Source organism: Electrophorus electricus, chromosome 5 (assembly GCF_013358815.1).
Source record: "Electrophorus electricus isolate fEleEle1 chromosome 5, fEleEle1.pri, whole genome shotgun sequence".
In the NCBI taxonomy this organism is placed as follows: domain Eukaryota; kingdom Metazoa; phylum Chordata; class Actinopteri; order Gymnotiformes; family Gymnotidae; genus Electrophorus; species Electrophorus electricus.
This window is the reverse complement of record NC_049539.1, coordinates 12,960,465-12,987,889: the sequence shown is the minus strand read 5'-3', so window position 1 is coordinate 12,987,889 and position 27,425 is coordinate 12,960,465. Positions and strand designations below refer to the sequence as shown.

Sequence of the window (27,425 nt, the reverse complement as noted above, 5' to 3'; positions counted from 1 at the left end):
ACTCCCCCCAACACACCGAGAGCAATCTGAACACACACACACACACACACGGACGTGAACGTGCACGCACTCTTCATTAAAAAGAACTTCTTATACGTATTTCATACTCATCTCGGCACTTACATCAGTTTTGACTCGAGCTTCATTTTGATCCATCTCATATTCCACAGAGAAAGAAACCTAGAATACACACACGTCCAAATTAGCCTAATATCTCACACATGCACACGGCCACACAAGCCATGTCGGTATACCTACAGTTACAGTTTGCTTGACCGGATCGGAGATGAGAATGTCGGAGTAGGACACAGTCGTTAGAGGGGGATATACTTCTCCTTTCTGTGTGCTTGGCACTAACTGAAACCTGCAAAAAACACACAGCAACCTTATAATCAACACCATTCAAAACATTGTCAGTGCACAGACTGATAGCACAGGCTAAAGCAGCATCACTCCTGCATGTGCTAATGCATGCAAACACCACATATATTACCTTATCTTTAAGTCAGAGGCCACGCGTATGGCTCGGGGGGTGGAGCTTAGACTCTTCTCTCTCCCACTTAAAGTATCCACCAGAACCAACCTCCGCGTCAGGTACCAGCCATTCATGTTAGAAGCTAATGTGCACAGATATACACACACACACACACACACACACACACACACACACACACACACACACACACACACACACACACACTGCATAAAATTATACAGCACTTAAAAACCCCACTTCAAACAACCAATGGCAGTTAGTTTTTGCTTCTAAAGGTTTCTAATGTGCTTTTAAAAGTTGTTTGCTTAACTTGTGTTTTAAATGTTTGTACGTAGACGTTAAAAGTGGACATTTGCCACAAGGGGGTGCTATTAGCACTGAAATAGCTTGGGTGGTTTGCATCAGACACTATATCCTTGTTAAACATGTGCATCATGACATCACCATTGTTTTTTTTAAAAGATGCGTATCACACTATCACACAGGCAGCTCTGCAATAGTCCGATCAATCTGGCCCTGCACTTCATGCCAAAGCATCTCTACAGTGCAGGCACCTATGCAAGAGCTTCTGTTCACGGAGGTATGGCATGATGCGATATTTCTGTTCTAACACATTTACACTTAAACTTACATTTACGGCATTTAGCAGACGCTCTTATCCAGGGCAACTTACAAAAGTGCTTTGTCATTTACTCATAGAATACATCCTAGTACATTACAGTAGGTTAGAGTCCAACATACCAATGAACTAGAATACTGGGATCAATGCTGATACCTATAAGTACAAAATACATAAGGTCTATCTCAAACAAGTGATAAGTGCTAGAGTTTGTTAAACAACATCAGTGTAATAAACAATACCCTAAAATAAGTACTAATTTAGTCAGTCAATATGGGAGCAGGGTCAGTTGTCATTTAAATATTCCACGAATAGATGGGTCTTCAGTCTGCGTTTGAAGACTGCAAGGGACTCTGCTGTCTGGACAGCAAGTGGGAGTTAATTCCACCATATGGGAGCCTGGACAGAAAATAGTCTTAATGCTTGTCTTCCATGAGACCTGAAGCATTTTATTGATAAATTTAAAGGTATGTTTTCATCTATTTCCACCGATTATAACCATTTTGTAATCGCTGGTGATGACACACAAATCTACATAAGGAATTGTGGCATTTCATACACTTTTAGCCTATATTCATATTATCATACTGAAGTGGTTCAAATCCTTTTAGCCTATGTTCATATTTTCATACACAAATCCAATCTTTCAAATTCAGATTAGAGATTCGTAAATGAGATCTGATTTGTGGCCATGCACTATGAATGAGAACAGACACTTTGGGATTTTTGCATTTATACGCGCTTAGCTTTGCGCTCTCGTCACCAGCCAGCACTGGCAGCGTGTCAAAAAACCAGTGGAAGAGAAGAGCAGAGACAACATTAGCTGCAAAAACAGCAAAGCTAGCTTTTTGTTCCTCCTCAACCTTTATGTGTACATCTGAAAGACTGCTTGCCGTCTTGCGTAAAGTGCAATAATGTATCAATGTGTACATGCAATAACGTATAAGTTTGTGCATGCCTGCCATTTCGGAGTTCAGATGCATTCATCTTAACAACAATACATGTTACTTGCAAATATGAAATGTGAACCATAAAGACAGTCAAATCTGCTCTTAACAAAAACCTGGAACTAAACAATGTGGTTTATAATGTCAACATAGTCTTGGTCTCTCACAGTATGACACCAGACCACACACTGCTGTGGACACATTCTGGATTTAGTTACCTCAATGGGTCTCAACACATCAGCCTCAGTTAAGGATGGGGCTTTATCAGATCATCACTGTATGCGCGGCACCATGCAAAACAGCCGAGTCTGCTGAGATCATCAGCTCAGAAACTGTTAGTGTTATGGATGAGACAGCACCAGTTAAAATGAAAAGCATGACATGCCAACAGAAAGCACCATGGAGAAATCCTACTGTAGTTCAACGCAGGTAGCATAAAACTAAACTTTAGCTTCACAAAGAAATCTTCAAAACATAGGCTGCATGATTACAATCCAATAATATGCAAAGCCAGACAATGTTCCTTTTTCAGCACTATCAACAACATTAACAATAGCAAAATACTCTTCTCCCTGGTTGACAAACTACAAAATTCACCTACACACATGGCCTTTGAATTAGTATCAACTGAACGATGTAATGAGCAACTCTGTTAAGTAATTGCAGACCCTTTTTAAATCTACCATGCTTAAATAGATGTAAAGAGAAATTTCAGTCAGGATTTTAGACTACACATAGTACCGAGCCTGCTCTGATTCAGGTAATTAATGACATTCATTTAAGCGCAGACTCTGGGGAGGTAAAATTCTACCACTGCTTGGTCTCAGGGCTGCCTTTGATACCACGGACCATAAAACGGATATACTTGAGGTAGGTTTGATTCTCAGGACCAGTCCTACAATATTTCAGTTTGTACCTGAGATTTACTTTGTCATCTCTCCAGACAACTTTGATCCCCACAGCACACTTTGTAAGTGCCTTGAGTACCTCACTAACTGGATGGACCAAAGCCTTTTGCAGTTGAACAAAGATAAAACAGATGAGAGGCACATTACTGTCTATTTAGCTGCCTAATTGGATTAAAAATCCCACAAATCTAAAGAGCTAGCTTGTAACCATGGCACAATAATAGACTAATGTCAGTTTTACCAGTCATATCAAATCAGTTACTAAATCAGCATTATATCACCTTAAAAACTAACACTGATAGAGTTTCCTACAGTGCAGTTCCCTTTTCTGTAAATAACCCATTCCGTAATCAGTAGTGCTACATTTTTCTTTTGCTTTCTTTTACTTTCTTTTGCTTTTTGCTTCTTTTGTTGTTTATTTTTAGATGATCCGGAGTTGACGATAGCTGAATGTCACAGTTTAGGTCACATCATGTCTGAACATGTTGCACTTACTCAAATTTACATATTTCCAGTTACTCAAATTTAAATATTTCCACTTACTCAGATTTACATATTTCCACTTGCTCAATGATTTTGCTCTCAATATACACTCATGTATCTCTGAATAAAGCATGCGTGCTTCTCAGCATCTCTGACTCTGTCTCACTCATCTTGAGAAATGTGCCGCAGGGTCCCTGAGGAGGAACAACCACACACAGGCGAAGCAGATGGTGGCCCCAGAGGGACAGGGTTAAGAAAAATAGGAAATTTTTCCTTACAAACATGATTAGAGATTTCCTGACATAGCCAGACCTAGAGGAACTCTAGCTTGGTTACTGTAATGGTCTCCTAATAGGATTACCAAAAAAAGACAAACAGCTTCAGTTGATTCAAAAAGCAGCCGCCAGAGATCTCACTAGAAGCAAAGGAAGAAAACATCATGCCATTCTTAAATCCTTACACTGGTTACCAGTATGTTACAGAGTTGACAAAGATATTATTACTGGTTTATAAATCACATAATGGTGTAGGACCAGCCTATCTATCCAATATGGTGCAGAGATATGGGTTGAGCAGAACTCAGTTCAGTAGGAACTAGCTGGTTAGTCCTGCCCAAGGGAAAGACTAAGCATGCAGAGGCAGCGTTTCCATATTATACTGTTCTTAAATGGAACCAGATGTCAGAAAGAATTAGAAGAGTCCAGACACTTCATGCTTTTAAGAAGCTGTGAACGCTTTTTAATTGACCAGGCTTTCGACATTTTTGGAATTTTCAGCATTATAATGCACTTTCATTTAATTCTTTATTTTCATCTTTTAGTGCAGAGCTTTAGATATTTAATCTGAAATCTTTCTTTTAGTACTTTAATTTGAAACATTTCTTTTACTACAAGTTTATTTAGATCTCAATTTAAAATTGGCTTTGTTTAAATAAATTGTTTTTAATTTTGATCTTGTATGTGAAGTGCTTTGAATTGCCACTGTGTGAAATGTGCTATATAAATAAGCTTGCCTTGCCTTTTGTTTTATGCTTTGGCCTCTGCTTGGTGCACCAAAGAGAGTTGCAGCAAATTAGCCATACACATGCATCATGATGATAACGATGTATCTGCTTCACACATTTATAACATACATTACCCTGGTTGACAGACTGGCCATTGAATTGCAGGTTGAGATTCAGGGTGGGCACTGCAATCAGACGCCTGTCTCCAGGAGCCTTCTGCTGTACCAGGAAGACGTCATAGAACAGAGGCTCCGACTGGCTTGCCAAGAGATCAGACACTGACAGAACACACTGGGAAAAAGAAACGTGCAGTCAAAACACGCGCGCACACACGCACACACGCACACACACACAATCGCGTGCACGCACGCATTATCCACATCCTCTGGAAAACAGTACTCACTTTTTGTTTGTAGGCTGTCCCAAACATAAAAGCGGCCTGTAGTCTGGTTGTAGTGTCTGGACAAAGCTAGGAGACGTAAACAGCAGATGTGGAACAATATAACAAGCACTTTGGATGTCTCTGTTCCTCACATGGTACAGCAGGTAGACTCTCAACACCAAGGTCATGAGTTCAGTTTCCAGGGGGCACCCGTACTGTCATACTGATAAATATGTAAGTTGCTGAAGACAAGAGTGTCTGTTGTGGGATTGCATAAACTGAGTGAATGGTAATCTTACGTGAATAGAGAATAATCTATAAAATGGAATAGGATTAATGCTTGAATTAACAAAATAATTGCTGTATGTGCAGGCATGATTACTGAATAACAGCAAACGCCTTGGATGTGCATATGTGTGATTGTGCAAGAAGACGTGTGCGCGTGACAGTTAGACGGAGGTGAGGGCTGAAATGGAAAAGCACTAAGCAGAAGTGGCACAGGGCGAGAGAAACTAAAAGTATGTGTGTCGTGAAGTTGTTTTGGATCTCTCCAGAGCTCTGCATTAATAAAAGGCTACAAGGTAACGCACTGTTTCCAGTCTCTTCTTTCCTGCATCAACGAATACGACACTGTCAAATACAGTAAAATGTAAGGCACGAATCCTCAGAACTACAGGCCAGTAATCCCAGGCTACAACCTCTGGCCTTACTGTTCGGTACACTGGCCAATAATCCTAAACTACAACCTCTGGCCTTACTGTTAGGTACACTGGCCAATAATCCCAAACTACAACCTCTGGCCTTACTGTTCGGTACACTGGCCAGTAATTCCAAACTACAACCTCTGGCCTTACTGTTCGGTACACTGGCCAGTAATCCCAGGCTACAACCTCTGGCTTTACTGTTCGGTACACTGGCCAGTAATCCCAAACTACAACCTCTGGCCTTACTGTTCGGTACACTGGCCAGTAATCCCAGGCTACAACCTCTGGCCTTACTGTTCGGTACACTGGCCAGTAATCCCAAACTACAACCTCTGGCCTTACTGTTCGGTACACTGGCCAGTAATCCCAGGCTACAACCTCTGGCTTTACTGTTCGGTACACTGGCCAGTAATCCCAAACTACAAGCTCTGGCCTTACTGTTCGGTACACTGGCCAATAATCCCAAACTACAAGATCTGGCCTTACTGTTCGGTACACTGGCCAATAATCCCAAACTACAAGCTCTGGCCTTACTGTTCGGTACACTGGCCAGTAATCCCAAACTACAACCTCTGGCCTTACTGTTCGGTACACTGGCCAGTAATCCCAAACTACAACCTCTGGCCTTACTGTTCGGTACACTGGCCAGTAATCCCAAACTACAACCTCTGGCCTTACTGTTCGGTACACTGGCCAGTAATCCCAAACTACAACCTCTGGCCTTACTGTTCGGTACACTGGCCAGTAATCCCAAACTACAACCTCTGGCCTTACTGTTCGGTACACTGGCCAGTAATCCCAAACTACAAGCTCTGGCCTTACTGTTCGGTACACTGGCCAGTAATCCCAAACTACAACCTCTGGCCTTACTGTTCGGTACACTGGCCAGTAATCCCAAACTACAACCTCTGGCCTTACTGTTCGGTACACTGGCCAGTAATCCCAAACTACAACCTCTGGCCTTACTGTTCGGTACACTGGCCAGTAATCCCAAACTACAACCTCTGACCTTACTGTTCGGTACACTGGCCAGTAATTCCAAACTACAACCTCTGACCTTACTGTTAGGTACACTGGCCAGTAATCCCAAACTACAACCTCTGGCCTTACTGTTCGGTACACTGGCCAGTAATCCCAGTCTCCATCCTCTAGAGCTTGTCATGGCTGTCCATGTTGTTGCAGTGGTAGGTTACCTGCAGGGTCCCTCTGCTCACGTTCTCCCATCTCATAAACTCTCCTCGCACTGAGTACACAGCAGCCAACAGCTCCACGTTGGTGTTCTGAGGGGCAGGCGCGCGCAAACACACACCAAATATGGTATAAAAGAAGGGATGAAGCAGTGTCCCACAACACAGAATGTGTTGGCTATCTGCCAGCATTTACAATGTTAATATCAAATGTTCTGACTATCACTGATTAACATTCTGAAGTTCCATGACCTATCGTGAACAAAAAAAAACAGACTGCCTTTGTTAAACAGGTACTGAAAAATCAAGTAAAAACCACTCATGCAGTATGAGAAACATTTGAAAATGTAACATTTTGATAAATGGCGACTAAAACAAAGACGCTACATATAAAATTGCATGCCTTGACCTACAGACTTTCCATGTCTGGAACAGAAGTTTTAAAATTCCTTGATATTCTAGAAATTTGGTGACCAGTGGGAACCCTGCCATCACCACATTCCCTTACCCGATCTACACCTTTGAAGCTGAACCCTACAGGCAGTGGGTCAGTCTGCAGGACTCTCGATGCCAAGCCAGCCTGTTCTCCATAATACAGCCAAGGCAAGCTAACCCTCCTGGAGTTAAAGTGCACAATGTCATATTTACTTTTTTCCTGTATCTGTGTCTATGAGCACATGCCTTCAAGTGCATGAATGCTTGTGTGTGTGCGCTTGTGCGATTGCATATGTGAGGGTGTGTGTGTGCGCGTGTACCTGTAAGGGATGTGTGCATGTACCAGTATATGCCCTGGCTCTTTTGTGTGTGTGTGTGTGTGTGTGTGCGTGCGTACAAACCAGTACGGGATACCCTGGTTGTTGCCCTGTGCTGCCGTGGTTCTGTAGATGGTGCTGTATAGGCCACAGGCGTCGTTACTGAGCGTGCTCAAAGAGTGCATGTTCAACACACACATGTTCCCCAGAGCCTGACACGCTGTCCGATTGGAGAACAGCTACAGGGCAAAATGAATACACCGCCAAGCCACAAACACAGACACACACAAAGATACAGTCACATTCAATCCCATTCAAAAGTTTAAAGTGGTTTTTACAACATTTGTTATCAGCATTACAGAAATCATCTATACAGAGAATCTGGGTCCAGGCCCCTAATAAGGAAGCCAATGCAACTGTGGCAAGGAAAAACTCCCAGAGAGCAAGAGGAAGAAACCTTGAGAGGAACCAAGACTCAGAAAGGGAATCCATCCTCCCAAGATAATGAAAAGAATGTTTCCAGGAAAAAGGTTTAAACATTGAATTAGAAATATTGCCAACATAAAACATAAAGGATCACAGAGATTCTGTATCCTTATAAAATGGTATGTTTACAGAGCAGGGGCCTCTGCAGACCTCTGTGTAAGGCACATCATCCCTCCACCAGGCACAGGATGGTACAGAAAAGACCTTGCAGATGTAAGATGAAGTCTTTTGTTTTTAAAACAGAAGTCTCCTTTTGGAACGTAATGGTACAAACTCCGACTGGTAAAAGTATTGAATATCAATTTGCATTATGGTAAATAATGTACGAGTTGGATAAAATGGTGGAAACTTCAAAGATCAATAAGTATAATTATAATATAATTGTACTCAGAAATATAATTAGAATTATATAACTCTGCCTTGGAAAAGTGTATAAAAATTGAACTCCTGTGTACCATCAGACATTCTCCAGAAGGAGCCTCAAATGTTTAACTTTAACTTGCAGTAAACAACTAGACCTGCTATTCTCTTCAGCTAATTCTTGAGTCTCTTCCTCTTTGATACCTGAATGTATAAGTTCAAAATCAGCTAACTGGGGATTTAGGATCGACACTCCTCTGATCCACACTGAATAGCAAACTGACTACACATAATAAATTAAGTTGCTTTTGCTTTGAACTTTAACTTACCATAAAGTGTAAAAGAACAGTTGATAAGCCATAAGGAATTACTACCAAATGTTTCATTTAAATGTTTAATAACAGACGCTTAGTGAGAATCCATTCAGAGGCAGCAAAGGAAACAACTACACACTCTAGTGGAGAGACGATGACGAGGGCGATGACGATGGCGATGGCTCTTCCCTAAATTGAATTGAATGGGGCAAGGTGGTCCACGTAAAATGATCCCCAACCTGTTACAATTTACCAGAAGCCCTCTCCATAAAGAACGTAGGAGGAAAAGGCCTGAAAGCTCTTCACTTGCCATCCCTCCGGGCTCAAACAGATTTCTTCCGCTGCAGAGAGTCTTTCTTGTAAGGGCTTAGCCGGTCAGAGGGTTCGGGTCGGATATGATGGCATTCGAAAACGCTGGAGCACTGGGGAGTGCCCTAAGCAGCCTGGCACATGGGGCACCTTCCTGCAGTCCAGGGAGGTCAGGCTCAGAGGCCCAGGATTCACACATCAGCTCTGTATAGTGCCAGCCATCTACACAGGGTTTCATTTACTAAGGAGCCAGCCAGAGTACGAGCAGGGTTTTGGCATTTTATGGAGGTAATAAAATGTTTTGGGGTAAAAGAAAAGCCAAGTATTATTCTGTATTTCCATAATGTGATCTGTAAACACACTATAGTGGGCTTGGAAGGACTCTAACAGATGCATAGTGGTGCAAAACCGTGTTTGAAAGCATTAAGATTTATAATGTTTCTGTGGGCATCTTGGGTCATGGTACAGAGAGCTTCAAGGCCCCAGAGCAGGAGCAAAGCGGATTATTCAAGAAACATTTTTATCAATTTTGGAAAGGCATATGAGATCAAAGAGAAGTCCCTAGTTTGGAGATAATGGTACCAAACTCTTAACTTGTATAACTGGTACTGAATATCAATTTTCATAATGGTAAATAATGTGTGATTTGGACATAATGTTTGAAACTTCAAAGATCAAAAAAGGCAGGGCAATTATATAATCCCCCTTGAAAAATTAAAATTAAACTCCTGTGTACCCATCAGACATTCCCCAGAGGGTGCCTCAAATGTTTGTTATCTTTAACTTGCAATAAACAACTAGACTTGCTATTCTCTTCAACTAATTCTTGAGTCTGTCTCTTTATTTGAAATCTGAATTTATAACTTTGAACACGTTGGTGAACTAATAGAGCTTTTGTGGAGCTACTGGAGCCTGGTTAAGCAACCTTGGCTGTAGAAAGGTGCCATATAAACATGCCAGTGTGTGTGTGTGCGCATGTCTATGATGCTCAGTATGCCTCTACACAGAGGATGTGGGTGTGACGCAGCTGCACCAAGCCGTACATCAAACCCAGCTGCACTCCAAACTATGGGCTTCACCAAAAGTGAGCAAACGTGAAGTGGTAAAGACATCTTGTTCTGCTCACTGCCCACTGAGCTGGAATGAAGCCTGTGCCTCCTGTATAAACTCTGACCCTCCTGGATAAAAACATTCAGTTGAGGTAAGACATAAACCGTGTATCTACAGTAGCACAAATCAATGAAACAGCACCTGGGTGCTTCTGAACATGCTCAGAGACGTGATCAGGCATGTTGTGCTCTTTTCTTAATAAACGCAAAATAGGAAGGTTGTGGTAAACCACACTGAGATGACGCAGGTAGTCGGCACACATGCACACAGGCGCACGCGCGCACATGCAGATACACCCACACACGGCGTGTACGTACACTCACCAGACATGCAGCTGCAGATGAGTACAGGAAACTGGAGAGCCACGCCGACGGCACAGCAAGGCCCTGACCCACAGATGTCATTAGCACGTCAGCAAGTGGCACTGGAAATGACTCATATATACACCAGGGCTCGGTAAGCGCAGGCTGCTTACCAGCTGAGCAAAGTAGACGCTAGGCACATTGCTCGGGGGGGGCAGGTTGCTGGGGGGGAAACACATTCCGCCGGCCTGCAGAGAGAAATTCACAAGGACTGGCAGGCATGACAGGGGCAGTTGTAGCTCGGTGGTTAAGGTGCTTGACTCGTAATCAGAAGGTTGTCAGATCAAGTCTCACCACAGCCAGGTTGCCACTGTTGCAAGGCCCTTAACCCTCAGTTGCTAAAGTTGTGTTCAGTCAGAATTGTAAGTTGCCTTGGATAAAAGCATCAACTAAATGCTGTAAATGTATGACATGTATGACATGCACCTTTTAACTCTCGTGGGGCCGGTGTGTTACTGTAGTCCATATGTTACTACACAGCACATTAGTGTGTGCTAATGATCTGATTCGTCTTACCAGGGTGTTCGAAGACCCACATGTACAGGACTGAGACGTGTTTATGAAGGAGTCCTGACATCTCACGCACCTAGGTACACACAAAGGAACACACACACCACAGGTAAAAAACAAACATTTATCCACCACAAAAAGACCACGATATAGGACAGAGATGAGATGCCTATTACAGTAGTCAACAGTGATGGGCAGGGAGAGGAGGAATACCTGTTGCCTTTGGGATCTGGGACAGAGAAGGCAGGCTCTGTTCCACTGCAAGCCTCACACGCGGCTACTGTGAGAAGAGTCCCATTCAGGTTTCTTTCCACTGCCAAAATACAGAGTGTCACGTGTACAGCATGCACAGGCTTCCAGAGGTCTGTCGACTCACAGAAATATCAGACCGATAGGTTACTGCTGCTTGCTATGAAGCGCCTCCAAAGTGTGCATCTTCTCAACACCTTACATCACGGGGAGGGAAAGATTTAGCAGACTGGTTCATAATGGCCGCAGATTTTTATTGTATTGACAGACTAAAATGAGTAAATAAACTCGTTCTGCACATGTGAACTGTAATGGAAAATTTATAGATTATCAAACTCTTGAACTGTTTGTGCAGCCATGGAAGCAAGTCAGGATGGTACAGACGGTTCCTCTTCTGTCTCTGACCTTGCCCACTATCTGAACCTACTCCTAGTTTCTTGATGCTCTTGCTGGGAAGATAAGTGCAGTGAGACAAAACAGCTCTTAGTAGGGAGTTGTTCCTTTCTCTCACTGCTTAGGGTGAACAGTACAAGAGTGGGAACAGAAAGGGGGAGGCACCTGCCCCTTACAGATGTGTGTGTGTGTGTGTGTGTGTGTGTGTGTGTGTGTGTGTGTGTGTAAAACTGAGATGCCCTCGGGCTGAGTCTTCGAATAAAACCGCGTTTTGCTTTACCTTTGCCTCTGAGTCATTTCATAGCACAGCAACTGCTGCGATCATTATATTGCTTCTCGAACCTGTCCAGCAAGATTTCCACCACAGAACACAGACAAACACAAACACCCACACACATCACAATGTGCCCAACAAAAGGGGGGTGTTTATGCATGAAGAAGTGTGCACCTAATCAGTCCACTGGCCCCCTGTGGCCCTCACTGCATATAATCAGGATTTCTGGCTTCTCCTGTAGCACCGGGCCTAATGAGCGCAGGAAGTGCCTTTTGCTCCTCTCTCACTAAAACACTACAGAGTTCACAAACGGACTCCCCCTGGTGAATTAAACATGCAGACCAATCAATTCCATCCTGGCACTCGACAAATTATTAAAAACTCAGGACTGGGCTATATGCTGCAAAGATTTTTCCATAAAAATACTTTACCACAGGTAAACTTACAATTACATGATTTTAGATTTTGATGACATGTTCATATATTTGTATATATGTTGCTCCTGAACAGCCCTATAACAAACACTGAATGTCATTACAGATATTTAGGGATAGAGGTCACTATGCCATTGAGGACAGTGCATGTTAAGGGGATAATAAAGACCTTCACTTTCTACTGAGGCGTCTTTAATCAATAACTGACTTCATAAAAAAGTCTTAGTGTGAACTTTCTGCTTTTATCACACAGTTTGAAAACAAATGCGCATTTGAAATGCATTCTAAACCCTTGGGATCAAAACAAATACTCACCCAGGATGCTTCCCGTCGGGCACTGACATTTGCCGTCCTCAGCCGGACTGCCTGGGCATCGGACACAACCGTATCCATCCTGAGTAACACCCTACAAACAAAGCGCGTTATATTCCGCCGCTAAAAGTCTCGATCATGAATGCATGTAAAAACCGAGCCGCCGAGCCGGTACCGGCGCGGAGTCCGAGCACTTCTGACATGTGATGGACGCTCCAGTGCTGGCTAGCACTTTGAAACCTGTTTGACACTCGCAGCTGAACCCTGTTTCAGAGATCACAACATATTTCATGAAGCAATTAACTTGCGGGGAAAACTAATCGGTTTTGTTGGTATATTTCTGTACATTTCCATTCAAATAAACTAAGGTTACTCATTTTATTACCCATCAAGCCAAATACACTGTTACAGGGTACAGTGTTCAGTGCCAATATTTGTGCGTTTATTTGGAAGCAGATTACAAAGAAAGCTACCGTTACATTTAAAGTACCGTTCATGCCATTAAGAGAATCAACCTAGCTAGCTTGCTACACGGCTAACTAATTCTGTCATTTCGTTAACTAACTACCCTTCCAGGCAAACCTCGCAATCCAAATGATCAAGTTAGCCGTTTGGCTGGCTTTCTGACAGTGGTATTACGGTAACGGACGATTGACTCGACAAGCTTGCTAGGTTAAGCTTTGTTTAATATGATTTCACAGCGAAATGAAGAAAACCTATTCGTGCTTTGTTACACTCATAAAAAGAACCCGTTTACGCTAGGATCTGATGTACTAGCTGTGTTTCGCTCCCTAACCAGAGCCGGTGGCTGACCAGCCCTCGGTGGGATAACCCTCGCTAACGTTATCTGGCTTTGCTAGGCTTAGCTATACCTGATTTACTGCTCATTTGGTTTGGTCCACATTTCACACAAGACAAGCTCGAAATATCAAAATAGTTCTCAACGCCACAGTCCGACGGTTGTGTAAAAGAAACAGAAAACTGTTCACAGGAAAAGGTGTCGGATTTTAACAAGAAGATGCAAATGTATCCGTAAATAAACGCCCGCAACTTCAGCGCCCCCGTCGCCATGGTAGAGAAGACCGAGACCCTGCCCCTTCCCGCGCGGCACCCACAAGTCCTTTCGCTCCGCCCCTTTAAAAAGTCGCGGGCTCGCGCTACGGAAACCAAAATCCACGTATATACACACACGCGCACACGATGAGAGGTTCTTACAGGAGGCTCGCGGCTGCCGTCCACCTCCGAGCCGAAGTACTGCTTTTCGATAAGACTGTAAATTAGAATCGGTCGGTTGTTTCACGAAAACGTGAAAAGGTAAGTTACTGGGCTTCATTTAAAAACATTTACCCCCGCGGTGTCCACACCTTGCGATGAGTACTGCTTCAGCTCCTGCCAGCTACGGACAAAAACAGCCTGCGGGTTGTGAGGATCGCTTTCGATTTTCGGGACTTAACACGAAATCAAACTTCTGCCATGAAGACCTTTTTTTTTTTATTGAAACTTTGCTTAGTTTTGTTTTTGTCATTTTCCCCACCCAGGTATGACAAGTTTGCCGAGCATGGCTGTAATACTTCGTTTACAGGGTCTGAACGTTGAAGCAGGATCTGGAGACATTCGCAAATTCTTTCATGGCTTGTGCATCCCTGACGGTGCGGTGCATATCATTGGTGGCAAGTTGGGAGAAGCTTTCATTATATTCACTAGCGAGAGAGATGGCCAACTAGCCATCCGGCAATCTGGGAAACTCCTCAGAGGATCTACCGTCACCCTTCATATCAGCAGCTTTGCTGAACTAAAACATAAAATGACGATGCAGTTAAAAAAGCAAAAAGGCAGTTCTGTGGCAAAAAACCCAGCGCCCAAGACAGCAGTTACGCATTCAGTGAAACTGTGTGAACATCAGATAAGGGGAGAAGAGATCAGGTCCTCCAAACCAGGTTATCTTCGCCTTTATGGATTTCCTAACACGATCACCAAGCAGGAGATCTACAACTTCCTTGGTGCGCTGTCTGTGTTAGACGTTATGGTGAATGTTTTTCAAGGTCGTGACCAGTGCTGTCTAGTGAAGGTGGTGAGTATTGAGGAGGCTGAGAGAGGCCTGAAGTACAGCCGCATAACCCAGCTGGGATCCAGCATTCAGGTCAGGCTGGCCCACGAGAGGCTGTGGACAAATGCTGTGGAGGAATGTGAAAAAACCCAGACTCCCACATCCTCGGACCAGGAGAGGCTCTCTCCTGAATTGCATTCAGGTAAAAGGCGCCTGGAAGACCGATTGATTGCTGGCTCTCCAAAACAGCACTGCTCAGAAGACAGGTTGCTTCCTGGCTCTCGGAGACGCCATTGTGCAGGTACCATGGTCTTTGTTACAGAGTACTGTGTCATGGTGCAGAACCTTCCCAAGAACATCACCAAAACTGAGATAAGAGGCCTGTTTTCATGTCCAAACATTCCGAATAACAAAATCATCCATGTGTTGAATAAGTGGGGGGAAAGGACACCCACCGCCTTCATTGTGTTTTCTCACCCTGAGGGTTATGCTTCGGCCATGAACATGGACGGTAGCCTCTTTGGCACCAAACCTATCAGTGTATCATCTATTACTAAGGAGAAAATGAGGGAAATATTGCACAAGAACAAACTGGCCAATATGGCATCATCTAACGCTCTCACTACCCTGTCTTACATCTATGCTCGGAATTTCCCTGCTGATGTGAGCAAATTGGAAGTGAGTGACTTTTTTGGCGCGTACGGCGTCTGCGAATGGAACGTCACGCTGCTGGAGGACAACGGCCGCGGAATCGGGGAGGCGGTCGTGCAGCTGCCGTGCGAGCAGAGGGCCAGGGATGCCCGGCAGGCCCTGAACGGCAAGCTGTTCATGGGAGAGCAAATCCTGCTTGTGTGTGTTTCACCACAGCAAACCAAGGCCATCCTGCACAAAGCATAATGAACTGGGGGCTGGGGGTCGGAACGCTCCACTAAGTGTTTTGTCTGTACTTTTGATTTTTATTTTTCCCACCAATGACATCACTGGTTAAAAGGAGGACATGCATGTACATAAAAGACAGATGTGGCGTTTGACCACAAGCTCCACCGATTTCAAATGTGAATGTATGAATTGCAGTTTAGCCTGCATGAAATGTCCATAATGTCTTCCTTGTCAGACAGCTGGATAGAGGTGATTATTGCACTATTGAAGTGAAACGGGGTTTCTCGGTCCAGTCCGCAGGCGTTCCCAGACAGTTAATGTTTTGGCTCAATCCCGTCTTCCAGTGTGACTGAACCAAGCCATGGAAATCCCAGAACGCCTGGTACAGTATTTGGGAATTGAGGCAGAGCAAAACTGAAGTGTCTGGAGGAACTGGATTGTACAAAAAAAAAAAATGCCTGTACAACAATTGCTGACTGCTTTTCGAAGTTTTGTAAAAGTGGCAAAGCAATATAACAATATTAGCCTTGGCCAATATATCATGATTGTTAAACATTAACACACAATAAAACAACTGGGAAAAATGGGCCTTGTGATGTGACCTTTGTAAGTCATCTTGGCCTAATGAGGTGTATAGAAGTATGTATGAGGTCTTTGGTCAATGGAAGCATGGGTGAGGGTCTGATGATCCACATGGCAGAAAATGACCAGGTAGGGATGTCTATTCTGCAAATGGCGACAGCCTGAATCTTGAACACTGTAACACATCTGTCTTTACTAACAGATTGTTGAAGTGATTGAACAAGTTACAAAACCTGTTTTATGTCTCATCTCAACTAATTGTTTAGCTTTAAAAAGCTGCTCTGTCGATGTAGTACAGAAGTCACGCAAATGCTGGACTTGAGCGGAAGTCGGATGAGAAAGCCCTACACCCGTTAGTCATCAGTCCCCTCCCATGCTTTGGTTAAGGATGTCTAAACATGATTTATGAGCCATAGCACAATAGAGAAGAGAGGGGAAAAAAAATACAACAGACTGCTAATAGTGATGAACTAAAATACTATGAACAGCCATTTTAAAAAACTTTTTATTGATTCTACTGTAAAAAGATTTTCCAAACACCCTATAAATATATATAGTGTAAGCTTTAAGATCACTGAAGTTGTCATTACACTCTTGCATTAACATGCTGAATGGGATTTGAGTATGACCTGTGAAACTAAAGAACATAAAATCCTAATTAAAAATCTAGAATTTGGTCCAAAAAGAAAGTTTGACAGATAAACAAATGTCAAATGCAGGATCCGGGTGCTCCTCAGTTATAGAATCTGGAAGGGCCTATTGGGGAAGAAAAAAAAAGGGGGGGGGGGGCACAAAATATCAGAAATGAACAATTCACACAGCTAAAATTACACTCAACCCAGGGAAGGCTTAAAAGAATAAGGAGACACTGCATGCTCCGAGCCTTTCTTCTCAGATGAAGACGGACGACCCTGTGGGTGGGCTGCAGAGGTAAGTGGAGGAGGAAGAGCTGCACGTATGGGCAGATTTCGCACCTGTCATGCTGCTGGGAAGCCTGTCGTTGGAACTGGGGGGCAGTCGTGAAGAGTAGCTCATACTGCTCAAGGAACTGGAATCCATACTAGGCACCTGGAAAACGAGGGGGGGGGGGGATTGGGGTTATGGACGACACATGTCTCTTTGCCCTGTGGAAATTCATCTGATTGTCAGCAGTGGTGACAGAAAACTAGGGCTCCATGTTTGCACAGCAGCACTACTTGGTCCAAATCTGAATCCGAGGGCCTTTTAAGCATTTGAGAGGGGTCGGTACGTGGAAGGCTGCCGCCCGTAACACACCGATTGGACGTCTGTGCCCTAACGAGACCGAGTCTCTTATCAGGGCAGACCTACACTGCATGTGTAAATACATGTGAATCAATACCCAGATACAGAAACAACTTTAACTGGTGACGTGTAATTTAATGTTGAGCTGACTGTTTTTTGCTGATGCTTCTTCGCCTCAGATTAGATTTGAGAGAGATGGGGCATTTCAGGGACAGACCAATTCAAGGACTGGCTAAGGCAGTTTTATTTAGGGAAATGCGGTCAAGCTGGAAGCATACTGTACATTTTATGACATCTGTCTGGAGCATGTGAATTATGATCGTCAACATGTTATTTTAGGTATGTAACCTGTGTTCAAACATTTTTAGATAAATTTGACATTCTTTGTGTAACTCAGCAGCAGCCCTTCGCACAAACATTAAAAATATCTTACATTAAATAAGGACACAAAACCAAGGGTACATTATATTCCTCTGAAAAAGGTTTCACTCGTCAGCAAAGAACCAAAATGATACAACGCTTTACATAGCCAATGTTGAGCAGGCATGGAAACATCTAACCTCATTCTGTTTTTTCTGTAGTTTTCAGAAATGCAGAAAACTGCGGAAATAATAAGGTAGTTGCCCTAGCATCTATATTTACAAATCTAACTCTTCACCTCACACTGAAAGGAATCAGGCCTGGGCAAACAGAAAAGCACTGGGCCAGCCTTAGCAGAAGAAGTAGGCAAACGTTAGTAGTAAGTGAAGTGCTGTTAGGGACAGCGAGGGGCATGTCAGATTCGGGAGGGTCTGCCGAACTGAGGTGTGGGCAGTAATGAGACGCTTAATACACTTATCAGTCCTGAACACACCCGTGAGCAGGGACTGGTGCAGGCTGCTGGGAAATGGGAAGGCAGAAGGGATAATGGAACGATAGCGCACTCCAAGACACAGGCACCGGGGTAATTAAATACCCCGAGTTTAACGCCCTTGTTCCTTCCCCAGATACCACCATGGTGGTTCTGAAACATGCTTAATGTAAGAAAATACTGCAGAAAACCTTTACAAGCAGTGTGAAGCTACAGCGGACGACTAATTAAGATCATATGAAACTCAACTAACCCTGAACTCAGGTAAAACTAACCCATATGACAACTAATCTGTTGGCTAGGTTACCTATGAGCACATAACCATTCAGTTGTGTGGAATCACACACACTTCATAGTGGCATTTGTAAATCGCTTCACTGATGAGGGCGGACCAAATACTCTTCCACACAATGTCAGTTAGAACATGTCTCTTGGTTAAGATTATAGCTCTTAGTCTGCACTCATTAGCATCTGATTATTAAGCCCCGTAAGGGTATGTTGCATTATATTCAAGTTAAAGAAGCTAATTCTTGCTTTCAGTCTGTTGCTTCTGTACTTTATCAAGTGCAGGATTACAGAGGTCACAATTATTCGGTGGGTTTTGTGTTTCATCTCCACTTTATAGACAATTCCACCTCCCATCCCCCATCCCCTGTTATTCCACTGTGGCTGTCTTCTTCCCCATCTGTATCCATATGGGTCATTACCGAGGAAATACTTCTGAGGCGGTATTCCATCAACACATCTGTGAGCTTCTGTGTGATCTTCAGCACGACCTGCGCATCGTCTTCATTTTCAATCCGGAATGTATCCTAAAATTAAATGCAACAAACCAAATAAAATCAATTAAAAGTATTGAAGAGAGTACTTGTCCATTAAAGTGAGGGGAAAAATAGCAATACCTAGCACGAGGTGGTAAGTGTGGACCTTCTAAAATATCACTAGTTTCTGGCGATCACTTTCAACTGCTCTTGTGACATATTAAGAACATTAACTCCATTGGTAAGAGTTAATAAGTCCAAAATTGAATGCAACCCAATTTAAGGTCAGCAGCTCCACCCTCTAGACAAACTCCACACTTCTACCACTGCAACAGTAGCATACATAGGACAGAATCTGTACCAGATATCTGAGAAGTGTTGTCAGGGTGCTGTTTCCCTCAGAGGTTTTTCTGCTGCCATTGGCGTTCATGGGAGGGTCATTGGGATATGGCCTGCCTGCTCCATCGCTGCGTGGACCCATGCCAAATCCATCTAAGCCCATTCGCACGGATCCGCTGCTGGGAAAACGCTGCATGCTCTCTGGGTTGCCAAAAGCCCTGTTGGGTCCAGTCAGAGAGTTTCCATAACGCCCGGGACTGGGGAGGGGACCCATGTCAGAATGGCCCCTCCTCATGGGACCATCAGACAGGACAGAATGCATGGGGGGAAAATCGGGTAACAGTCCACCCCGAGGAGGGAAGTCTCCTGGGAAGGACAGGTCAGGAAAACCACCAAAAGGTACACCTAAGACAGAGAGAGGAACGGTGGAATGGCTGTTCGGATGTTGGATGAGTACTGCAAAACTTTTACATAGGTTGTGTGCCCCCCCTCCCCCCCACTAACCTGGATGAAGGCCTCTAGGAGCTGGTCCAAGAATACCTGCACCACCGGGTCCTCCCACAGTAGGATGTGCAGTCTCTGACACACACACACACACACACACACACACACGGTGAACTGATTGCTATGTAATCTAAGCCCTTAGCTTGTACAGGAATTCTGACAAATAAAGTTATGGTAATATTAACATAATACATGGTTTCACAGTTGTATGAACTGAAGTTTCAAGGTATAACATCTTTCATCTGAAATGCAGAGTTTGGCTCACTCATGTTCTGAAATGCTGGCACGTCACTCGGCTCCTTGATGACGACCTAGAGAGCACGCAGGTCATTGTGTGTTAGGATCAGCAAATGAAACAGATCAACAAATCATTCTGAGTGGATGCAGTAGTTACTGCAAGTTGTCTTCTGTCTGCATTCAGACCTTCTTGAATCTTCAAGTATATAACTGGAATGCCCACGCAAAAATGCTGGTGTAAACGCATCCAAGGAGCGGCGCTGGAATACCTTGACTTGACCTCTGCCCTCGGCCTTCTCCACCTCCATGGCAGCTGTTTTGATGGCCCGTCTGGTCACTGGGTTTTTGGCGACTTCCGGTTCTTCCTCTGCCATTTTCTCTGGGTTACTCCGCTTCTGTTGCCCAGCAGAGAGCCAGGAGAGCGTGTCAGTTCCGTACAAACATTTAAGAGGTTGCGAGTATTGTGTGTTCCGGCGCTTTGTTATGTGGTTTAATGCACAAGGACGGATCTCACCAAGTACCGGAAGCAGTGTTTCCACCCGATAATATGGGCTGCCATCTCATGCTGCAGTAGCTGTACCTTACACAGCTTACACTGGTAATGGGGAGGGACTGATTTGCTGGGACTGCGATACTCCCATATGTACTGAAGGCCTGCACACACACGCACCCGCGCATACACCCCCACCAATAATCAACATTCACCCATTTCCACAAGAAGCCGCATTTTGCAATGAGGCATGTTACGTACCAATAACTGGCTCTGTGGCAGATTTCAGCAGCTTACTCAGAGCGGGTATGGTGTGAATGGCCCCATTCTTGGTGAACACTGGTGGGACATGCAGGAGTTAGAAGAAGGTCTAGACTGCTCAGCACGCTGCTACACAAATCCCCACAAGACTGAACTGCTCTTTTAAAGCTTCTACACAAGGACAAGACCTCATTGTACCTTCATACCCACCAGAGCACGCAAGTCCCTTGTTCTTACCACCGTCGTCCAGCAGTTCCGAAAGAGAGAAAAAAAAATGACAAAAAAACAAAACAAAACAAAAAAACAGCTGTGGCCAAAGAAGTGAGCCACATGATGAATTTGAGCGCTGAACAACATGTAAAAACTCAACCGTCTCTGTCCAAATGATCAGGCAGAAGGCACCAGCCAACAAGCCCTGACCGATTCCACTGGTCAAAGTACAGTGCCTAGCAACAGTCCTGCTTCAGAGCCAGTCACAGTGCAGCTGAGGGGTTCCTATACTTCGCGGAGCTCCAGAAACCTACGATGCCTTGGAGCAAAGGCAGTTAGGTTTTCTGGATGTGCGGAGCACTCATTCCACTGCCGAGGCATCTTGAGGCGCACGCAGAATGGAGTACAAGACGCCTGAGCTCTAGAAGCCCATTCCACGCTGCTCTCCTCTCCGTCCCGGCATGACATCAGGAGCGAACTAGCACTTTTTCTTCCATACAGCACCTAGATCAGGTGCACGGATTTCTCCGCCTGCTGCCCCCACCAATAATCAATAAACAGCCCCTCCCTTTCATTTGTTCCTTTGCATCCTTTCCCTCAACACCACAGACTACCATAACCAGACAGACACTCGATGCTAATCTTTTGACTGGTTTTGAAACCAATCAATCAATATGGTTCCTCCACATTTGTTTAGTACTTGTTTACCCAGTACTGGGACAGTGAACTAAACTGTTAACAGGCTTTCGCGACAGCAAGAAAGAGCCCAAGCCAGGAGCTTACAAGCTCGTCCACAGTTCCGCCTGATGATGTAGAATGACCTCAGTGGCCATGTTTGTCTTTCAGAACCCCTTCGCAGCCTGCTGCACCGTTAGGTATTATCCTCCTGCCGCCCTGGGCTGCAAACAGTGACCGTAAGGAAGGCTGAAGGCAGCCACCCTACCCGGGACTTGAACCCAGAGGTCTGAGCACTGGACCACAGAGCCAGTTCAACAGCCAGAGCACTCATTTAACCTTCTTAAGTGACGGTCTCCATCATACCATTCTCCCCTTTGGAGGTTGACGGTCCCCGTCACACCTCCATTGAGTGTCCCCACGTGTCCCTCCACACACAACTGCCCTTTCCATCAGGGCCATACCCATGCCCCTCATCAGGGGTCCTCACACTGGACTACACCATCCCCTCACACCAGGGGTGGGTTCATCAACCTGATGGAGTGATCCCTGCCACCCCACTACTAACGCCATGTGTAACGACGGCTGAAGGCAGCCACCCTACCTGGGACTCGAACCCAGGACCAACAGAAGGTAAATGTGATCTCTGACCACCGGACCAAAGAGCCAGCTCTCAGGCATAGCAGCTCATTTAACTTTCCTAAGTGACTGTGTGTCACAATGACACAGCACAATACTTCCAGGCAGACCTATGGTGTTTGATACAGGACTATATGTTGAAGTTTCTAATGTTGTTCAGAGTAGGTTAAACTATCAATTTTTAAAAAGGAATGCACATTTAAGGTCAAATATGTCCAAATCGTTTTCAAAAAGTTTTCACTAACAGCTACAGGAGCTGTATCTGTGTACTGTTTAAAACAGTAATACACCACCTTCCCCAATACTAAACAGCAGCATGGGGGCAATTTAGCGAGCTCTACAGCTCTGAGGACCCCACAGGTGGCACATGGTGATGACATCACCAAGGCCAGAGTGCACTGAAGGTCAAAGAACAGAACTGGAGGCTGTGGGCGGAACTTACCTATGTCACCACTGTGGACTGGCTGCTTTTTCTGTCATAGATGACAAATGAAACCATCAGAAAGAGAGACAAAGAGGAGTTAGAGATAGTATAGTACGTGAGGTGGGGTGCAACACCCCACACTCGGGACGGCCCATCCTCCTCTGGGCTCCTCTCCATGAGCTGGAGACAGGAATGCGGGGGTGAGCCAACCAAGAGCCTCCTCAACTCACTCTCCCTGCTTGTCCACAGACTTGCACTGGAAGAACAGTAATACACCACCTTCCCCAATACTAAACAGCAGCATGGGGGCAATTTAGCGAGACATGAAGAGAGCACAGAGAATAATTATTCAGGTTACAAGTCAGGGTGCAAGCTGCACAATATATGGAGCAGCTTCGAACATCACAAAGCTTAGCAGTGCTTACGCACTGGTGTTTGTGGTTAAAAGTTGGTTTGTTTTTTGTTTTTTTTTTTAAATCATAAACGACACTGAAAAGTAAGATTTCAGACACCGCCGGTATCGGTTTTTGGTCAGATGTCATTAACCTTATCTTACAGAGTGAACTATATTTCTAGAAATTATATATGAATCACATATTTTAAAATGTCAAACAACCAACGTGCACTGACCAGTGCACGTGGAGCTGCTCCTGCAGGTCTTGTTGACAAGCTTTCATTTTCTATAGACAACCGAGCCATAACATATTACAATGCACTATGGCTCAATCAAAACCCTTCTCTAATTGCAAGGCTGAGAGGCTCAACCAGAGTGGGACCCCGAAACAAAAGCTCAGGGGTCATGGGTGCACCTCACAGGTACTTTGCAATCACGTGGCATGTAATGGCTGCTAAAGCACGCCATCAGTCGCGCCATGTGTGAGCTTGGTGATGCATAGCTAGACTGCGCTTTCAGAGGCCTTTCTAGATCGTTTTGCTAATGTAGTATGCATTGCAGTTAGCCACATTAATTGGAGCATTGTGATTCTAGCAACACTTTCCACAATAGTAAATCAAATTCCATCAAAATACAAGTCCCGGTAATTCATTAATTTTAATTTTTTTTAAAGGACATTTAAAAAGAGAAAATAGACAAAAATCAAAACGTATGAAGAAATAATATTTTTCATGAAGATTTTAAAAAAATATACATTGACCAAAAATCCATCCATGAACAGTAAGAAGGAATTTTGTCAATTAAAACCTTAGTGTGGCCGATAATCAGTTTTGTGCTGGTACCTACATTGATACATATTTGGACAACTGGGAGCACATCTCGTTCTCACAGCCTAGTACTAGATGTGCTACCAGATGTCCAAAAACCTATATTTTGGACAAGTATCCTGACTATGACTGTCACAGTTCAAGCATAAATCTGTTTCTCATGCACCCTAGTTTACTTACAGGATATACACCCAAAATGACAGAAGTAATGTGTTTTTCACTGATCTAGTACCTGATGTGCACCCAGTTATCCAAAGACCTATATTTCATTTCAAAATGGCAATTTCTTGAATCATGTGTTCTGACTGTGACAGTATGAATATACTACCTGCACAAAACCGCATTTCCCAGTCACACTAGTTTAATTAGAGGCTATACACCCAAAATGACAGAAATACTGTTTTTGACTCATTATCTACTACAAGATGTGCTCCCAGTTGTTCAAAGACCTATATTTTACTTTCAAATGGCATCCTTTCTTAAAGTTTCAAGTGTCCTGGCTATGACAGTATCAATAATGTGACAGCACAAAAGTGCATTCCCCAGCCACACTAGTTTGGCTATAGGCTATACACCCAAAATGGCAGATCATCTCTTTTTTTTTTAAACGCATTGAAACCTGTTGACTATGATCAAGTCTCAGTGTCTCAGCCTGGATTAAAACAAAAACAATCAATCAATCTCAATAAAATCGTGTTTTTTTTAATAATTCTGATAAAATTACAAAACCTCACCTCAGAAACATTGGTTTGAGTAAACGCTAATCAGTAGCGGTAAAACAACATTGTCTCGCTTAAAATTCACTGCGTCACTTAATTCGTTTTTTCCGTCGTCAGTTTTTTTTTTTTTTTTTGGAACAACTATTTACACGTTTCACGAAGGTTTTATTTTGCCTGAAAGGTCATGTGTCTTTCCAGCAACTGTTGCTGTTTGCTATCGACCCACCTTCTCAGCTACTCGTTAAGTAGCTAACTCACTAGCTCACGATCCAAGGCCAAAGAAGCCCCATATAAACTCACCTTCCGGCCAGCGTTCTTAGCTTTCTTCTGTGGATTTTCTGGCGTGTCCATTCTGCGAGTAACTCTAACGTGAAAATAAATACATTTTACAAGCAAATCTGACAACAGCAGAAAAAGTATTCATACCCCTTTAACTTTTCCACATTTTTTTCATGTTACACCTACAAACATAAATGTATTTTATTGGGATTTTATGTAATAAACCAACATAAAGTAGCAAGCAGTTGTGAAGTAAAAAGAAAATGATACAGGATTTTCAAATTTTATTTTTAAATAAATAAAAATCTGAAAAGTGTAGCGTGTGTTTGTATTCAGCCCCCCTGTACTCTAATACCCCTAAATAACATCCAGTGTGACCAATTGCCTTCAAAGGTCACCAAATTAACAAATTGAGTCCACCTGTGTGTAATTCATTCTCAGTATAACTACGGCTGTTTTGTAAAGCCCTCAGAAGTTTGTTAAAGAACATTAGTGATCAAACAGCATCATGAAAACCAAGGAACACACAAGACAGATCAGGGATAAAGTTGTGGAAAAATGTAAAGCAGGATTAGGTTATAAACAATATCCCAAGCTATGAACATCTCATGGAGCCCTGTTCAATCCATCATCTGAAAATGGAAGGAGTATGATGTGGTCATCCACCTATGCTGACAGCCCAGGCAAGGACAGCACTACTTGGAGAAGCAACCAAGAGGCCCATGGTCACTCTGGAGGAGCTGCAGAGATCCGCAGCTCAGGTGGGACAATCTGTCCACAGAACAACTATTAGCTGTGTACTCCACAAATCTGGCTCTTACGTTACACTTATGGCATTTAGTAGATGCAGGATTTTATGGAAGAGCAGCAAGAAAGCCATTTTTAAAAGCAAGCTGCAAGATGTCTCGTTTGCAGTTTGCTATAAGCCATGTAGGGGACACAGCAAACATGTGGAAGAAGGTGCTCTGGTCAGATGAGACCAGAGTTGAACCTTTTGGCCTAAATGCAAAATGCTATGTGTGGTAGCTTTCCAACACTGAGCATCACTCTGGACACACCATCGCCACCTTTTAAACATGGTGGTGGCAGCATCATGCTGTGGGGATGCTTTTCTTCAGCAGGGACGGGGAAGCTGGATGGAGCTAAATACAGGGCAATCAAGGAGGAAATCCTGTTGGAGGCCACAAAAGACTTGAGACTGGGGCAGAGGTTCACCTTCCAGCAGGACAATGACCTTAAACACAGCCAGAGATACAATGGACTGGTTTAGATCAAAGCTCATTTGTATGTTAGAATGGCCCAATCATAGTCCAAACCTAAATCCCATTGAGAATCTGTGGCAAGACTTAAATTGCTGTTCAGATGCTTTCCATCCAATCTGACTGAGCGTGTGCCATTTTGCAAAGAAGAATGTGCAAAACTTTCAGCCTGTAGATGTGCAAAGTAGGTAGACACCCTAAATGATTTGCAGCAAAAGGTGGTCCCACAAAGTATTGGGTCAGGGGGGCTGAATACAAATGCATGTTACTTTTCCAGATTCAAATTTATTAAAAAATTTGAAAACCATCCATCACTTTCTTTTCATGTCACAATTACTTGCTACTTTGTGTTGGTTTATCACATAAGATCCCAGTAAAATACATCCAAGTTTGTAGGTGTAACATGAACAAATGTGGAAAGGTTCAAGGGATATGAATACTTTTTCAAGTCTCTCTCTCTCTCTCTCATTTTTATATATACAATCATAGCTAGCTTCTACACAGTCAGATTCTAAAGCCAGTGAGTAACATTTAGCTAGCTGTAACTTGATTACAACATACCAGCAATGCAAATATCGAACTGTTTTCGATTAAAAATAGTTGGGCTACCGCTATCAACCTTTTTCTTGACAAGTTAAGATGGCTAGCTTTCATCGTCTGCCTTCGTTAACCTAGGTGGCAGGCTAGCTAGCTAACGTTAGCGTGAGTAATGACTCAACGCAACAACCTTGGTTACTTCTTAAAATAACAACTTCATTGCTGTCCCAGCATGTGAAAAGCTATAACCAAAAACTCAGTGCACTTACTTTGGGGTTTATGCTAAGCAGCAGGTTAATCTGACAGTCATCCAAAACGTTTACAACCTTTACGACGCTTCTGGGGTTTAATAATTATAAACAGGCATGAGGCGCACTATTGTGTTCGGCCATTATTTTCAAAATCAAAGTCATGTCGGAGCACCTTCTGCAGAACTCTTGGCTATTGTATGTGTCTTGTGTAATTATCAGTTTCGCTGTCCAGTGAAAAATACTGTCAGAAATGACTATTGTTGACCAACATCATTGGAGGGCTGTTGTCTGAGACCGGATAAGAAGCATAAAATGATCGCCCAGGACTACTTTTGTACACTTATTTTGAAAATAATGCGAAGTTAAGACAAAGCTCGTCTGTTTTTTAATATATTGATAAATAT

The 27,425-nt window shown here is 43.6% G+C and overlaps 3 protein-coding genes across 5 annotated transcripts in view; 1 reads left to right on the top strand and 2 right to left on the bottom strand.

Annotated features, from left to right (window-relative positions):
* tmem67 (transmembrane protein 67) overlaps positions 1–13,671 on the bottom strand; it is a 26,477-nt gene extending 12,806 nt beyond the window's left edge. For all 3 annotated transcript variants that reach the window (XM_035526612.1, XM_035526613.1, XM_035526614.1), the window contains exons 1-16: positions 13,467–13,671; positions 12,770–12,858; positions 12,598–12,688; positions 11,146–11,245; positions 10,939–11,008; positions 10,536–10,610; positions 10,384–10,446; positions 7,566–7,720; positions 7,238–7,346; positions 6,736–6,822; positions 4,860–4,925; positions 4,591–4,747; positions 494–617; positions 259–364; positions 124–180; positions 1–26 (exon numbers count right to left, since the gene is read on the bottom strand). The exon at positions 1–26 is cut by the window's left edge and continues 73 nt beyond it. In XM_035526612.1, the coding sequence (XP_035382505.1) occupies positions 1–26; positions 124–180; positions 259–364; positions 494–617; positions 4,591–4,747; positions 4,860–4,925; positions 6,736–6,822; positions 7,238–7,346; positions 7,566–7,720; positions 10,384–10,446; positions 10,536–10,610; positions 10,939–11,008; positions 11,146–11,245; positions 12,598–12,688; positions 12,770–12,858; positions 13,467–13,665 (1,574 nt within the window). In that variant the 5' untranslated portion in view covers positions 13,666–13,671. The remainder of the gene's footprint in view (positions 27–123; positions 181–258; positions 365–493; positions 618–4,590; positions 4,748–4,859; positions 4,926–6,735; positions 6,823–7,237; positions 7,347–7,565; positions 7,721–10,383; positions 10,447–10,535; positions 10,611–10,938; positions 11,009–11,145; positions 11,246–12,597; positions 12,689–12,769; positions 12,859–13,466) is intronic.
* Positions 13,672–13,786: 115 nt separating this feature from the next.
* On the top strand, positions 13,787–16,580 carry rbm12ba (RNA binding motif protein 12Ba). The gene is made up of 2 exons (XM_026996102.2): positions 13,787–13,908; positions 14,133–16,580. Exon 2 carries the CDS (start codon positions 14,135–14,137, stop codon positions 15,536–15,538), a length of 1,404 nt encoding a protein of 467 aa, XP_026851903.2. The 5' UTR covers positions 13,787–13,908; positions 14,133–14,134; the 3' UTR covers positions 15,539–16,580.
* A 101-nt stretch (positions 16,581–16,681) lies between these two features.
* si:ch211-197h24.6 lies at positions 16,682–27,148 on the bottom strand. Its single transcript, XM_035526346.1, has 12 exons — positions 27,040–27,148; positions 24,996–25,059; positions 22,774–22,804; positions 20,808–20,885; positions 20,571–20,710; positions 20,326–20,451; positions 20,085–20,130; positions 19,820–19,894; positions 19,338–19,720; positions 18,923–19,027; positions 17,077–17,170; positions 16,682–16,858 (listed from the first exon to the last, which is right to left on the bottom strand). The coding sequence occupies exons 2-12, from the start codon at positions 25,044–25,046 to the stop codon at positions 16,836–16,838; spliced, it is 1,152 nt and encodes a 383-aa protein (XP_035382239.1). The 5' UTR covers positions 25,047–25,059; positions 27,040–27,148; the 3' UTR covers positions 16,682–16,835.
* Between the last annotated feature and the right edge of the window lie 277 nt (positions 27,149–27,425).

Bases quoted from the DNA above. Each gene is read 5' to 3' on its own strand.
- si:ch211-197h24.6 (XM_035526346.1), bottom strand. From the start codon at position 25,046: ATGGACACGCCAGAAAATCCACAGAAGAAAGCTAAGAACGCTGGCCGG. The intron at 22,805-24,995 runs GTGAGTTTATAT...CATCTATGACAG, and splicing joins CTAAGAACGCTGGCCGGAAG to AAAAAGCAGCCAGTCCACAG. The intron at 19,721-19,819 runs GTTAGTGGGGGG...TCTCTGTCTTAG, and splicing joins TCCTAGAGGCCTTCATCCAG to GTGTACCTTTTGGTGGTTTT.
- rbm12ba (XM_026996102.2), top strand. From the start codon at position 14,135: ATGACAAGTTTGCCGAGCATGGCTGTAATACTTCGTTTACAGGGTCTG.